The sequence below is a fragment of the Pteropus medius genome, unplaced genomic scaffold, assembly GCF_902729225.1.
Source record: "Pteropus medius unplaced genomic scaffold, Ma_sr-lr_union100, whole genome shotgun sequence".
In the NCBI taxonomy this organism is placed as follows: Eukaryota; Metazoa; Chordata; class Mammalia; order Chiroptera; family Pteropodidae; genus Pteropus; species Pteropus medius.
This window is the reverse complement of record NW_024354911.1, coordinates 16771654-16786309: the sequence shown is the minus strand read 5'-3', so window position 1 is coordinate 16786309 and position 14656 is coordinate 16771654. Positions and strand designations below refer to the sequence as shown.

Sequence of the window (14656 nt, the reverse complement as noted above, 5' to 3'; positions counted from 1 at the left end):
AACAATCGAAAGATGGAGGCTGATTTGAGGGAGGGGAAGGATATGCAAAACTAGTCTCTTCTTTCTCATTCTTTCTGGCTATCCCTTCCTTTTACCCAGAGCTCTGGACCCTTGTGACAAAGTCTAACAGAAATGCCTCCAGAGTGCAAGATCATAGGTCTGCTTCCTCTGAGGCTCAACCAAATCTAATCCCTGGGCTGGAGATCTCTTTCCAGGGATAGTTTCTTACCCCAGGGGCTTTCCTCTCTGGAGCAGTAGGTCCTGTAAATTGGCCTCTCCCCTATCCCTTGGTAAGCATCTCCCTAAGAATTCTCTACTTGGTAAGTGTACGGACTATAGAAGCAAGGCCACAGAGGAGCAAAGATTGGGATTGGAAAAGCACATTAACCGGGTCTCCACTTCACACAGTTTATAGCCCAGAGAGCACAGTCATGCATGTTACTAAGTACCTGGAACACAGTAAGTGTTCATCAGTATTATCCATTATCATAGATGCTTAGTACTTGACGTATATCATCTTATTTAATCTTTTCAACAAGTGTTTGAGATTGGTATTATCAATACCCCCATCTGACAGATGAGGAAACTAAGTTCCTGGCTCAAAACCACAGAGTCGGTGGTAGTGCCAAAGCTCAGACAGAGCCCTGCCACCACCCCAGACTCCAAGTTTGTACTTTTATTCTCTGCACTGTCCTGCCATCCTAGCATATATGATTGCTTCTCTCAACAGCCCTGTAAGGTGGGCAGCAGTTATATTCTCCTCATTTTGCAGTGAGGAAACCAAGGATTATTAAGTAATACTCCCAAAGTGAAAACACTGGTAAATGGCTTCACCAGACTTCTGCATCAAATTCGGTGCTATTCACATTCTGTGGACTCATTCTTGTTATAAACGTGTGGTAAGATTTTCAGAATTTGATAATCCAACTTATTAGGTGACAGATACATAATAACAGATATATTTTTTTCTGGCAACTTGGGGCCTCGAGATAAAGAAAAACCTGAACTCTAATTCCCATAAAAATTAGAAATGTGCTTTTTGTTTCATTCAGTGACATTGTGTCACACACATGTAAGCAAATATTTAATTAGAAAGGCAAAACACGACTTCCACTAGGATGCTTAAGTAGGAAAATATAGAGTCATTTTGACTAGATCTCTGTAAACACAAGGAATTTTACTAAACTTATTTGATTACTGGGCTTCCATTTCAAAACAAAATGGTGACTGATTAGCATCATCAGCCAAATGATTCCCAAACTATCCAACCCAGCAGGTCACCCGCCAGTTCAGTTTCCTTCTAATATTTAGAGTCATTCCAATTTTCATACCTAGTTAACAATTGTGGGCAAAATGGCATTTTAACTTTCTTAGATATAACTTTTCATCGACTGCACCAGAGCTGCAAGCATGGAAGAATAGGTGGATTGGAATGCTGCTACTATTGTGATACCACATTGGTTTATAGAAATCTCAGCTCACTAGTCCCCGCCAGAAGTATTTCCATCTGAAAGAACTCAAAGTCTCCTTTCACTCTGATTTCAGCTATTGCCAACTGCCAATTTTGAGAACTCCCTGTTCTCTCATGCATCGTTTATTCAACAACATCTACTGAGAGCCTCCTAGGTGTCATGTACTGTGTTAAGTGTCTAGTATAGTACTTGGCTCATATTCTAGAAACTTAATTTTTTGCTTTGATTTTTATTTGGAGAGATATGCTGATATTTTTATATCTACCCATGAACTATTTCATGATGGTTATGAAATATGGAATCAAATTTCTGTTTTAAAAGTCCTTAAGAAGCTTAAAGAAAAGAGAAGATCCTTTGCCTACACAATGCTTCCCGACACCACTCCGGGGCACTGATTCCTTACTCACTGAGAGCCTGGTATTACCAACAAATCGCTGAGATGACTTATGGCAGCCTGAGCTATTTTTCCTGGAGTTCTTCCATCCAACTACTGACCATAGCTGACTTTGATTAGCTTGGGAGATCACAGACAGAGGTTTTAGGCAGCAGGAGCTACTCCCTGGGTAAACAGCTATCAGAGAATGGCTAATAGGTACGGGTGTGGGGTGTGTGTCAGTGGATTTCCTCCATCTCTAAAGCCAGAGAAGAGCTCTAGGCACACCATGTCAAAAGCACGCTCCACATGTGTTCCTTTCCTTGCTTCCTATGGCAAGGTGAATTTTGCTGCATTTTAGAGCCAATAGAATATGGGTGTTGCATTGGATTTCATCACATGGCTGAAAAGCAAACCGGATGAGACTTTTATACAATGGAGTGAGTGTACATATCCGGGCCTTCAGAGAAATATTGCTTTGTTAAAAAAGAGGAGACCCAATTGCTACATTTAGGTAGGAAAATAACCTTGCTCTTCAGGAGACAGAAGATAATTTGTGCTTTTCATTACTCAAATGAAGTCTCGAAGCATTTTCATACATTTAAAAAAAAAAAAAGAAAAACCTTCCTTTTTATGTGAGAATAGAATATAAGTAAAAGGAGAGGAATTAGGCTAAAAATTCCACATTTACAATTTCTTTTAGCTTAGATATTTCACTAATTCATCATTACAGTTTATTTGAATAGGACATGATTATGGACAAAAAGACACCCAAGTATAATTATATTCTATCTAGAGTTTACATTTGATAAACAGATCTAGTTTAAAACAATCTGTGAGTGGAGGATAATTTGCTGCAAACAAACTCTCCCAGATGCTAAGCCACAAAGCAACGTCAATGCCAAGCTGCTACTGAATAACTGTTGCTGGGGAGCACGGGGCCCTCCAGGAGACACGACACTGACCCTGCACTGTTGGCAGAACACAGGGGAAGGTGGCCAAACACAGGGGACACTGCTAAGAGGAGACTGACAACGTGGAAGTGGCCTTTGCTTTTTCCTGGTTCCAGAAACACTTTTGATTTTTCCCTTAAGCTTCTTACTTACCCACATTTCTTTACCTTAATGAAAGCACTATGGTTGTCTCGGAAGAACCCCTTCTGTTAATGCTCAGTTCCTCAGAGCCACTAACTTCACTGAGCTTTATTTTCCCTATCCACAACATAGAGATAAAGCCGCCAACCTTCTAGGGATAATGGGAAAATTTGAAATATCAAGTGTGTATGAGCATCAGGCAAAGTGAAAGTATACACAGCAGTTACCAGAGCGATGGGATTAGAGGGAAGGTGTTGGCAGAAATCAATTACTTTTCATTATATAGCTCTATATTACTTGATTTGTGGGAAAAAAACATGTATTACTTTTGTACTTTACATAATTACATGCATTTAAAAAATCAAATAAAAGAAAAAAACACGCGAGGCATCTTGAACAGTATCTGGCACATAGTAGATACTCTATAAATGGTAGCTATTATCATTATTTCAAAGCCTCAATTCTGAAAGCAAAAATCTAGGGTTCCTGGCACAGCTGAATGGAAGCCTGAAATCTATTTTCTGTAAATGACAATAGAGAAGCAAATTGGCTGCTGCCTTAGGTATTGTTGAAAGATAACTGTAGGAATGGAATCATATACATAACTCACTTTTCTGCCTGCAAGAATCACAGGCTGGAAAGAAATAATTTATGTACTAAACAGTTTCCAGACAGTGTTTCACAGAGTAATGCAGGAAAAATTTGAACTTAACTCAATACATCGTTCATGAATGTTGACATGCCCTTGAAGCTGGCTTCCCACACTATCTGTAAGCAGAGCCACACACTCACTCTCTAGATAACTCAACTTCGTCTCTCTTTCTTGAAAGAGAAGATAACAAAATACAGTTCTTTCACTTTATGCAGACTCTACATAATATAGCTAACTTTAAACATTTGTTAATTGCCTATGGAGGAAATAATCACGAAGCTTTTGTGATATCATATGATCTAATTAGTTTTTATTAGATTATTAAGCTCCCAGAATAGTGTCTAGAATCTATACTGAGTGATATTATCCAAAACCAGAATCAAACCCTGAACTAATTCTTTGAAAATCCCTATCTTTAAAGATTCTATCATCACTAATGCATTTGCTATCTATTCATTGATCCTTAAAATTATAATCATAGAGCATAGGTAGTAGACTATTTCTTTCTTGGGCTGAATGTCTTTAAAAACTAAATAGAGATGAAACAGGCTTTAACAATTTCCTGAAGGTTTAGTTTCATACTTGGGGGTGAGAATGATCACGTTCATATGTAATATAGATAAAAACGACAGACTAGAAGGAAAACCCGTGCCCCATACACATATCAGAGGCCAATACTATAGACCTCAAGAGAAAGAAAATATAACCCGTTAGCCAAATAATAACTTTGAAGTAGATTTCAAAGAGGAGGGAAGAACTGGGAAACAATTCATATAAGATTTTGCTTCTAGGGAGAAATTCACATTTTCCAGGCTAGCCGAGAACATGCCAGCCAAACGCTGCTTGGCTTAGCACAACTGATATGGGACTTCTAGTTCTTATAAATATACAGATAAAAGAAAGATGCATTCAGTTAAGAGGGAAGAAAGTTCCTATAAAGATGACAAGCTACAAAGTCACACTTTCGGCAAGACTGGACGTGCAAACCATTTCCAACAGAGGAATCCTCGAGCAGGCCTAGTCCTAAGCCAAAGAGACTACCAACCAGAACAACACTTTTCTTGGGTTTAGTTTGAAGGACGGGGGGAAATTTGGGGCTATCTCAATTTTATCTGAACATGTTTTTACACCCACTGAACCAAACCAGAGCATGACAAAGCTGTGATTACTTTGCTCCCCACAGAAGGTCAAGCATATTTAAATTAGAGACCGGTTTTCTTTATTTACTGTGAATGTTAAGATGCTGGCCAAGATTCTGGTGTTAGATTTGAAGGAAGTGTGGCAGGGATTATAGTCTTTGATTGATATGGTGGTAATTTAAAAAGTGGAGGAAAGACCAGCACACCTATTGAAATACTTATTCAGAAGCTGGAAGGATATGAGAGAAGTATCAGAAACCAAATTAACCACAGTTTCCTTTAAAATTTTAGGCTAGTTTATGGCTAACCTGGGTGGGAAGGTATATTTTATGGGTAACATACTTCTGACTGGCTAGAGAATTAGTCCTAGACCACAGAGAGAGAATCCAGGCAGCTGGAGCCAACAGAGGACCTACCATTCCTGGAAAAGTCCTGATGGGAACTGCACTCGGGGCTCCAAGAACATAACACATAGAGCCTCTGCTCTCAGCCAGTAATGCCCTTGTACCCCAGCTAGAGGGGCCCCTGTCCTGGATCTCATGTTTCAAAGGGTCCCATTCTGGCCCTCTGCCAGCCATGCCCTCCCCAGAGCACCAAGGGGGCATCTACTTACATTCCACAACCTCCTTCAAGACGATGATTTGTGCACCTGGGACCACGACAGTCCTTTTGCTTCAACTTCATCACTCTGCCAACGCCTCTAAGACTTTAAGTGTAATATTAAGTGTAATATTGACTACTATTGCCCTAGGCTGTCTTTTACTTCAGTCTCAACTGCACCAACTTCTTATGAAATTTTCACGTTTAAAGGACCACGTTGTGACTTACTTCAGGCTGACAAAATAGGAAAATCCACAGTTATTGTGTAGGATCCATAGTAGTTCAGATCCAGGAGCGGGCAGGAAGGCTGAACGGTAGACATGTTGCCTGAAAAAACTCCCAGTATTGGCAGAACGAGAGTTATCTACCTGCAAAATAAGCCTTTGGAAAAACCGCTTTGCTTTTCTTAAAGGTTCTGCCAAGCCATGTGGCCATCCTGCTCGCCGCCCAGCCACCGAATGCTCCACCACAGCTGGCAGCTGCAATCGACTGAAAAGGCTGAACGTGAGCCTAGTTCACAACCTCTATGTGAAGGGACTACGAAGTCTTGAGCGAGAATCCACATTAACTTTATACAGCTATTTCACAGGAAGAATATCTTGATTGTGGTAGAATTCTTTCCAATGTGACTTCGAATATTTTTAGTTTCATCTCTAACTTCTGTTGCTCCGTGCTAGTTATTTATAGCAATCAGATACCCAGCTATTGTTTATAATAGTGGACCCTCAGCTGAGTATAGAGACCTTGTCAATAAGCGCTATAACTAGGCTGCCAGCCCTTAATCCCTGATAAAGAATTCAGTCTGTGCTGGCAGCTGAGAATGACTTAAAGAAGACTGACCATTGCCCAGTAAGCTGTTTTTGTGCCCACAACTGGAGTCAGCTGTGACCGCTCAATATTAATCAGGGCAATATCTCAGGATAAATCTGTCTCTACTTAAACGTAAGGATTTATAAGATCGACTTGCATTGACAAATAGTTATCATTGGTTAAGTGCCTACCATGTACCAGGCACTGTGTTAAGACTTCTGCATATATCATTACATTTAAATTCTCATAAAAAGCCTGTTGTAATAATAACTACTAACACTTGTTAAACCATCACTGTATGCCAGACTTCACCCATCTCTCTCTTTTAACTCTCATCACAGAATTTGGTGTGGCTATTACTATTCTTCCCTAACAAAAGAGGAACCTGGTTGAGCCCTAAGATGGGTCAGCAAGTCATTCCCATCTGGATCAGCCATAAAGTTTCTCCCCAAAAGCAGGCTCGATCCTCGAAGAGCCATTAGAACATTTCTTTTGGATTACTTACTTTTCTCTATACTGTTCTGTATTTTCTAAAATTTCTACAATAAGCAACTGTTACTTTTTTTGTATACATATTTTTATGATTATATAAGCAATGAGAAATATATGGAACATATATCTTTTAACTACAGGTTTCAGAGAGTGATGGTGAGACAAGGGAGAGGCAGGTGTAAGCAAAAGAGAAAAAAAGGACTGTGCTAAAAACCAGCAGTTAGAATGGGTTCTCCCTTATGCATTTTTTTCTTTTTTAAAAAAATTTATTTATTTAAATTAGTTTCAAGTAGACAGTACATTGGTTGGACATCTATATAGTTACTTTTTAAAGTAAATGTTCACAGAACACTGAATACATTCTCATGGTAAACATTCAGCTACACAAAGCCCTTCCCTTTAATTCTTGCCTTCCTCTCCCTGATTCCAATCTCCTTTCCAGAAGTAACCAGTGAGAAGTTTGTATGAATTCCTCTAGATCTACATTTTCTTATAAGGAAGTCACTACTCACATGTGGCTATGGAGCACTTAAATGTCCCAGTTCAAAGTCAAATGTGCTCATACTCTTAAAATACATGAGATTTAAAGGCTAAGTATGAAAATGAGTGTAAATGATCTCATATAATTTTTATAGTGATTACACGTCGAGATGATAATATTTTGGATATACTGGGTTAAGTAAAATATAGCATTTAATTAATTTCATCTGCTTCTTTTTACTTTTTTGAATATAGCTATTAGAAAATGTGGCTCACATTACATTTCTATTGGACAGCGGTGCTCTAGAATCTAGATCATTATTAGTACATTTATACACATATGTATACACAGAAATATAAGATTTTTGGTGTTTTCTAACATAAATATGCATTCTTTTTACTTGGATTAAAACATTTTTTCTTAAAAAGAGTATAATTTGTAAATGCTTTGGGCAGTAAAATAATTCCTTTCTTCCTCCCTTTCTCTTTCCCTTCCTTTTCCTCTTATCCTTCTCCACCCATACTTCTTGACAATCTACAAAACCTCAGAGTGAAGAAAGCAATAATTATTCTTGGCTGTACAAATGCTAAAGTGGCACACCTAATATTTATATGAATTCAACACAAGTACAGACGAACCAAAGGTACCCTTTTGTTGGATAAAGGAAAGTCCTAGTCAGTGGAGGAAGGCTTTGGAGTTAATGGGACCTGGACAAAAGACACAGGAAATAACTGCATTGCCAAAAGTGACTGGTAGTTATTTTTAAATAACTAGATCCAAATTTGCTATTCTTATTGCATTATCTCTTTCAGATATTTTTTGCAATAGGCATAGTCCCATTACTTTGTAATGGGTGATTATGTACTACTAACTACTTTAGATTTGATCAATATTGCCTATAAAGTGCCACCTCAATTCAGCTACTGAATCCTGATAGTCGCTGGAAATAAATGCTGACACATGTTGACATATGCAATTCCTAATTTGCTAAGTTCCAACTTAGTTAAAGATGGCAAATATTTTATAATGTACCTAATAGATTTTATTTTGTCTAATATTTGAGAATGAATCCAGTTTGGTGCAAAGTAAATGACCCCATTTCTGCAAAAGAAATGATCACAAACAAGTGCCCCTTTCTCTTCCACTTAAAAAATGGCTATATGTACACAAACAATTTACACGGACTGCACTTATGTAAATGAGTTGGGAATAAATACACATATCACTCTTGTGTTGGGCTGGAAGAGTGTTTACCTTGTTCTAGCAAGGCCTTAACACATGCAAAACATTAACAGCTCTTACTTGGCTTTAGTGTAGAACCTCCTTGAAGGCAGAGGGAAAAAAAAGAACATTAGCTATGAGTAGAGGTGCTGTGATAACTCATTATTTTCGTTCTTGTGAATGCTCCTTGGTGCTCTGTTCCACTTGCATCCTCTGGTTACATGCCATCTTGATAAAGGACTGCAGCCGAAGGCCTTTATATTCCTTTGCTTACTCGTTGCTGCTCTAAGACAAGCTTCCCAGTAGAGAAAATAAGGCATTGGATAGGGAGCTCCAAAATTTTCTTCTAGCTGGTAATTTTCCTAGTCTAACAAATCAAATTTTCCTTGAGCAGATTCCATGGGGCTGTTTTTTTTTTTTTTTTTAAGTTTATTAAATTTATTGGGGTGACATTGGTTAATTAAATTATAGAGGTTTCAAGTGTACAATTCTGTAATACATCATCTGTACATTACACTGTGTATTCATAGGGGCTGTTTTACATGCTCCATATTGATAGGACATTTGAAAAAGATCTTTTTCATTTCCTCCTATTCTTCATCATCTTTTTGCATCATTCTAGGAAGAATAGTGAGAAAGCAAAACAAAAACAAAGACTAGAGTAACAGGGATTTTCAACCTTTTCTGAAGTGCTATATATCACTGCAATTAAGATAATCTTTTGAAACTTAAAAGGAAAATCTCCTTTAATTAGGACTGACTTCATCTGAGGCCGATCGGCTTGCAAGCCAGTTTTTACTACCTTCAAAGGATTAACCACGATGGCTTCTGTTAGTCCAGATCCCAGTCCAGCAATGGCAAATGTCTAGAAAAATTAAATCAGTCGATCCTCTAAAACAGATACCATCTGCTGTAGCAGGCCAACCCTTTTCTCCTTGGTCTTTGGCAGCTACAGGTAAATAGGGCCCTCCTCTTCCTTCCCACACCCCTGCTCAGGCAGTATCAGCAGGCAGGAAGTGGGTGAGGGTGAGGGGAGTCTCCACCAACTAACAGCTGCTTAAGTAGTAAGCAGGGGATCTTTTCTACAGAGAAAGCCAGATCAGCAATTATTCCAAACCAATTTATACCACATGCTACCTCGCTGTGGAATTAAATTAAAATGCTAGGAAAGGACCTGGAACAACTATCCCCTTATTTTTTCTCTACCTTGTGCTTGGCATCCAAAAGAATAAAACAAGAACAGTTGGATTTGGTGATTTAAAGGGAATTATTAGGCAACTGGAAGGAAGCAAAGGCAACATACTCTAAGGGAAGCTGTCTTCATGGAACATTGTGTACCAGCGATTAAATGTCAAGACCCATCATTTCTCAAGTGGTGATGTCTACACAGGTTTAGTAACTTGCTCATTCAGACTTAACCAAAAGACAAGCTTGACAGACTATCAGAATCTTTGGGGGAGGGCAGTGGGTGGAGTAGGGAAAGGAGTGAGGTAATTTCAAAAAAAATGACTTCATAATTTTTTTTAAAGCATAATAATATTATCGCCTCAGTGGCTTTTGCTATAGTCTATTCTAGTATAATGTGAAATAGAAGTGTTGCCAAACAAAAGGAAAACATTTCCAAATATGTCACCATAGAGTACATTAAAACGCTAAAATAAAAATATGTAAACATGTGTTTGTCCATCAGACCTAAGTGCATTTTTGTTAACAATAATTTTCTATGGCTTTAGCAAGTGAATAAGAGCTAGGTTCATAATTTTTTATATATACTAAAAAATAATCTTTTATATTTCCTCAATAATAGGAAAACTTTAAATGATTACCTCTGCAAATGTGTTCCGATTGGCTTGCAAGCCAATTTTTACTACCTCAAAAGGGTTAACCACGATGGCTTCTGTTAGTCCAGATCCCAGTCCAGCAATGGCAAATGTCTAGAAAAATTAAATTAGTCAATACTTTAAAATAAGTTATCATATGTACTGGGTTAAGCATCCTACTCGTAACACTATGCTGCTAAATGTTATGATGAGACTAGAGAAACTGACACAAATGCACCATATACCGTTACTAAACAGCTTTAGTTTTTGATTAGATGCTGACAATTCATGAAGAAGAAATCACAGAAGCTGAAAACCACATCCTAACAATTCAAAATAAAATGTCAAAGCCCCATCAACAATGACTTTTTCCTTTAATGAAAAGAAAGGTTGTTTTACTGATTTAAGGTGAATACTAAAACGTCTGCATATGTAACAATTAAAAGAGAGTTTGACTTGTAAAAGGAGAGCTTCGTTTTTAAACATCTACTTAAATACAGTTACTGAGCTGATAAAAAATCCAAGGAGCAGAACCACAAATAAAATATTTATAAAAAGCTAAATTTCAGGTAACCAAACAGTATATAGCTCAAAACATTTAAATGTACAGCCGTGTTCTTAGAGTCACTATTCTAGATGATCATCAAACCAAAAATTATTTTTTATTCATCCTTTCACTCTTTTTTTTTTTTAAACTGATAATTGCCCTGTTCTTCTAGTCCTAGAAGCAGAGGAATGAAAGCTGAGATCAGAAATGTCTAGGTCGTTCTGAAGGGCTCACCTAAAATCTAGAACATTTATCCAAGAATGTCCACATGACAGGTTCTTATTTGCTATCCGTTAAGAATTTGGGCAATAGGAAAGAACGACTTTCTAGAATTTTCCTCTACAGAACGCTTAAAAAAATTTAGGAAATCTATATCAAAAATAACCATGACAACACACACACACACACACACACACACACATACACACACACGCACACACAGAGCAGGAAAACAAAATGAAACAAAGCTTCAAACCTGCAAAACAGATGCTAAAAAAATTCTTAAGTGCTGAAGCTCTAATTCCAGGAGAGGAAGTAGTGCTACATACAATTAAGAGGAGAAAAAGGCCAATGAAGTGTAAAGAACAGATAACTCTTATGAGGAGTCTCTAATTTCTTTAAAGTAGGAGACTAAAGGAGAAAAGGGAGAAAGGAATGTTCCATAACCTCAGAAGGGGAGGCAAGGTGGAACGAGGGCAGGATCCAGAGCTAAGAGGTCTGGGTTTAGTTCCTGGTTCTGCCACTTATTGGCTGATTTAGACCAGAGCTGCCACGTACATTAGTTTGTGTATGTAGAGGCCGAAGTCCAGCCTGTACCCCACTTGCCAAGCCAGAGCCCTGGAGAGGCATCAGTCAGGAAAAAGGGGTGCCTTATAATAATTCACATAAAGACACCATATGTGCTAGCTGTAGCTCTCTCTGTGCTTAAATCACTGAATCTTTTATAAGCCACCGTTTTCTCATCTGTAAAATGGAGATAGTAACATCTAATCTCTCTACCTAATAAAGTTATTATGACAGTCAAAATCATGTGTTAAATCCTTTTGTAAAGTGCTATACAAAAACCATTCTTATCGTTGCACATAAAAATGGAGAGGAAGAATGGCATTGCGTACAGATTCTAGCAGAGAGGAAATAACTAATGATGTTTTCCTTTCATGCCACTCATTACAATTTTAAACATATTTGTATAGAGTAACAGGCCAAATATTTTATTCATTTATCTCAGACTTCCATCATGGAAGCCAAAGTGGGGGAAAAAAATACTAGTCCCAACCTTTTTGACTGAAAAAGCTAAAATCCAGATGTTCAGGTTTTTATTACTACATGCAATCTTCCAAGTAATTCACTTTTTTGTTCTTCTATAAACTCAGCTACATTTGCTGTCAGAAATAGTGTTCAGCAGTCCCTTGTCAAAAGAATTGATCAGCTATCAGCAGATCATGTTACTTGGATTGTTCCAGAGACTAGCAGTAACTGTCGGGTTCCCAGCCTCCCAGGCTTTTCATGTGAGAGCACCAGGGGACATTTAACAGCTGTTTAAGTGTCTAGCTGTATCGAAAAGAAACTGGAATAAATGAGCTCAAGAAAAGGGGGAAAACTCTATACAGTTTGCATGCATTCGGTATGGTAGCTGGAGTGGCCAAATGCTTTTCTGTTTCAATCCTCAAGAGAGTTGAAAGAACTGCATTCTCTCACATGGTACTGATGCTCCACACAGAACAGCCAGCTGGCCCTCTGGAGACCATATTTTATGGTCTTTTTCTAGAAAGGTTTTTCATTCTCTTTTTAACAAGATGTTTTCAAAGTTAAGAGTGACATTAAGGGAAGACGCTGAGGAATTAAAAAAAAAAAATTAGCTAATTTTAGAACTCATGCTCCCAGTTCTTCCATATTAGGCCACCTCACAGCCACCTTGTTTAGGTAGGAGGCTAACGAAAGGTTTCTCTGTCATACCACTAAGCGATGCTATTAGTTTTCTTAATATGATCCTTCCTAGAAAAGGGACATGTATGATTTTTTAAATAACAGATACTTTTTGGACAGTCTATTTGGCAGAGTAAATATTTTGAAATGAACCTTTACAAGTGAAATAATTGAAGAGTTGAAGCTCAGAACACTACCTCTCTGGTTGAGTTTTGAGGTACATTTCAGCAGGCAAACTGGGCTATTTTCCTAGAGGCTGGAAATCACATTGCCAACTGGAGGGCCAATGCAGATATTTCACTTTCTTTTGTTTTGTAGATTTGAAGGGAGAAATTACTGCATTTGCTATCTCTGGGGCTCTCACTGCATACATATTTGTAGAACTCACTTGGTCAATATAACTTAACTTGTTTTATGAAAAGTGGCTAAGTCACCAAGAAAGAAAGGAGTGGCACTGGGAAATGTTCAAATCACCAAGTGATTTTCATGTAATAGTTGAGATGTGTCATTGTGAGATCACTCTTCTCCCTGACTATAAAAGGACCTTCAGTCTGTGTCTGACCACAGAGTGACCTATCTTTACTATAGCTTAAGTAAAATCTGAAAAAGTGACCTGTTAGGAAATAATTTTAGGAATATTGACTTTTGCATGAATAGATATGTGCAGTATGTATGTAAAGATATGCATGTTTTGGCTTTAAAGGTGCTTTGAAAAACGTACTCTTTATTTTATATTTTTGACCATATCTCATATAAACCTTTCTACACGTATCATTATTATCATAAATTCATCACTAGGTGCCGTAAAATAGCCAAATTGTGAGTTATTAGGAAGATGGCTTTCAACAAGTAGCTGAACATTGAATAACTCGAATTCATATTTTAGTAGCTGGACTTGGGGAATCAAAAGGCTTTTTGTTTCCAGATTTTGCTTTATGAAATAACACACACACTTAAGCATAATAAATACTCTCACTTACCAATGCTGGTGACGGTGACACATATCCTAGCAATTTCTTATACTGCTCAAAGGTGAAAAACTGTGAAAGAAAACCGAACCCAGAGATTTATAACAATTTCCTGCAACAAACCCTTTAATTGACTCAAATTTCTTTAGTAAATCATTATATTAGCCATCAATTTAAAAAAATGATAAACCATCAAAGAGTTTTTAATCTGGTCTCGGGCAGTTGCTCTTGGATCTTACTTTAACATTCACATTTTTAAATGCAGCTACAATAACCTACAGAAGAGCTATTGGATTCCTCTATAGCAGTAAATGAACCATACAGTTTCCATTTACCATGACCATTTTCAGTTTTCCGAGACATCAATAGACTTCTTTTCTATGGCAGTGATTCAAAATTACAGGCACAGAGACCTGAAATCTTTGGTCTCCTCTGTTTTCTCTATGAATTGCTTTCGCAGCATATGCCCGATTTTCTAACTTCTCAGCTTTGACTTGCATTTGTATTGCTGTGTATCTCTGCCGTTCCATGGAATTTCTAAACACTTAGTGATGATGAAGATGCCATGATAAACGAGGAAAGGACCCAACGAGGTTATATAGTCTGTCCCTGCTTAAAAGCAGACTGTTCTCTACCTGAACAGAGGAGAGCTGCTTATTCCTTCCTTTAAAATATGATGATGAAGAAGATTTTCTTGGTTCCTTCCAAAGATGATGTTTAATATTATTTCCATGGAGGCAAATCTAATCAATCACTTCGTATAATACACCCAGAATACATTTTTTTCTCTGCCCTTTCTATAGTCTACACTTTGGGCAACAACTCTGCTTGAACATGATGTTTTGCTCCCGAGTATTCTGTCAGATAGCTGCGAACATTGCCAATAAGACATTCTCTTAGGTCCTGCGAGGGTCTGTTTCTGAAGACCCCAGAAATGGCATGGATGTTTCATGGTCTCACATGTCTCCTACTCTCTTACTTCATAACCCAGTAAAATGGAGCAAGAAAAAAAAATGTAGATTTGAGAGCTAAATAATACTCTGTTGTTAGAAAGAGGTCAT

General features: G+C 37.8%; 1 protein-coding gene across 4 annotated transcripts in view; it reads right to left on the bottom strand.

Moving 5' to 3' along the window:
* SLC25A21 (solute carrier family 25 member 21) overlaps window positions 1-14656 on the bottom strand; it is a 445505-nt gene that overhangs the window by 24680 nt on the left and 406169 nt on the right. For all 4 annotated transcript variants that reach the window (XM_039856524.1, XM_039856525.1, XM_039856522.1 and 1 more), the window contains 2 exons: window positions 13608-13667; window positions 10161-10268 (listed from right to left, as the gene is read on the bottom strand). In XM_039856524.1, coding sequence (XP_039712458.1) covers window positions 10161-10268; window positions 13608-13667 — 168 coding nt within the window. The remainder of the gene's footprint in view (window positions 1-10160; window positions 10269-13607; window positions 13668-14656) is intronic.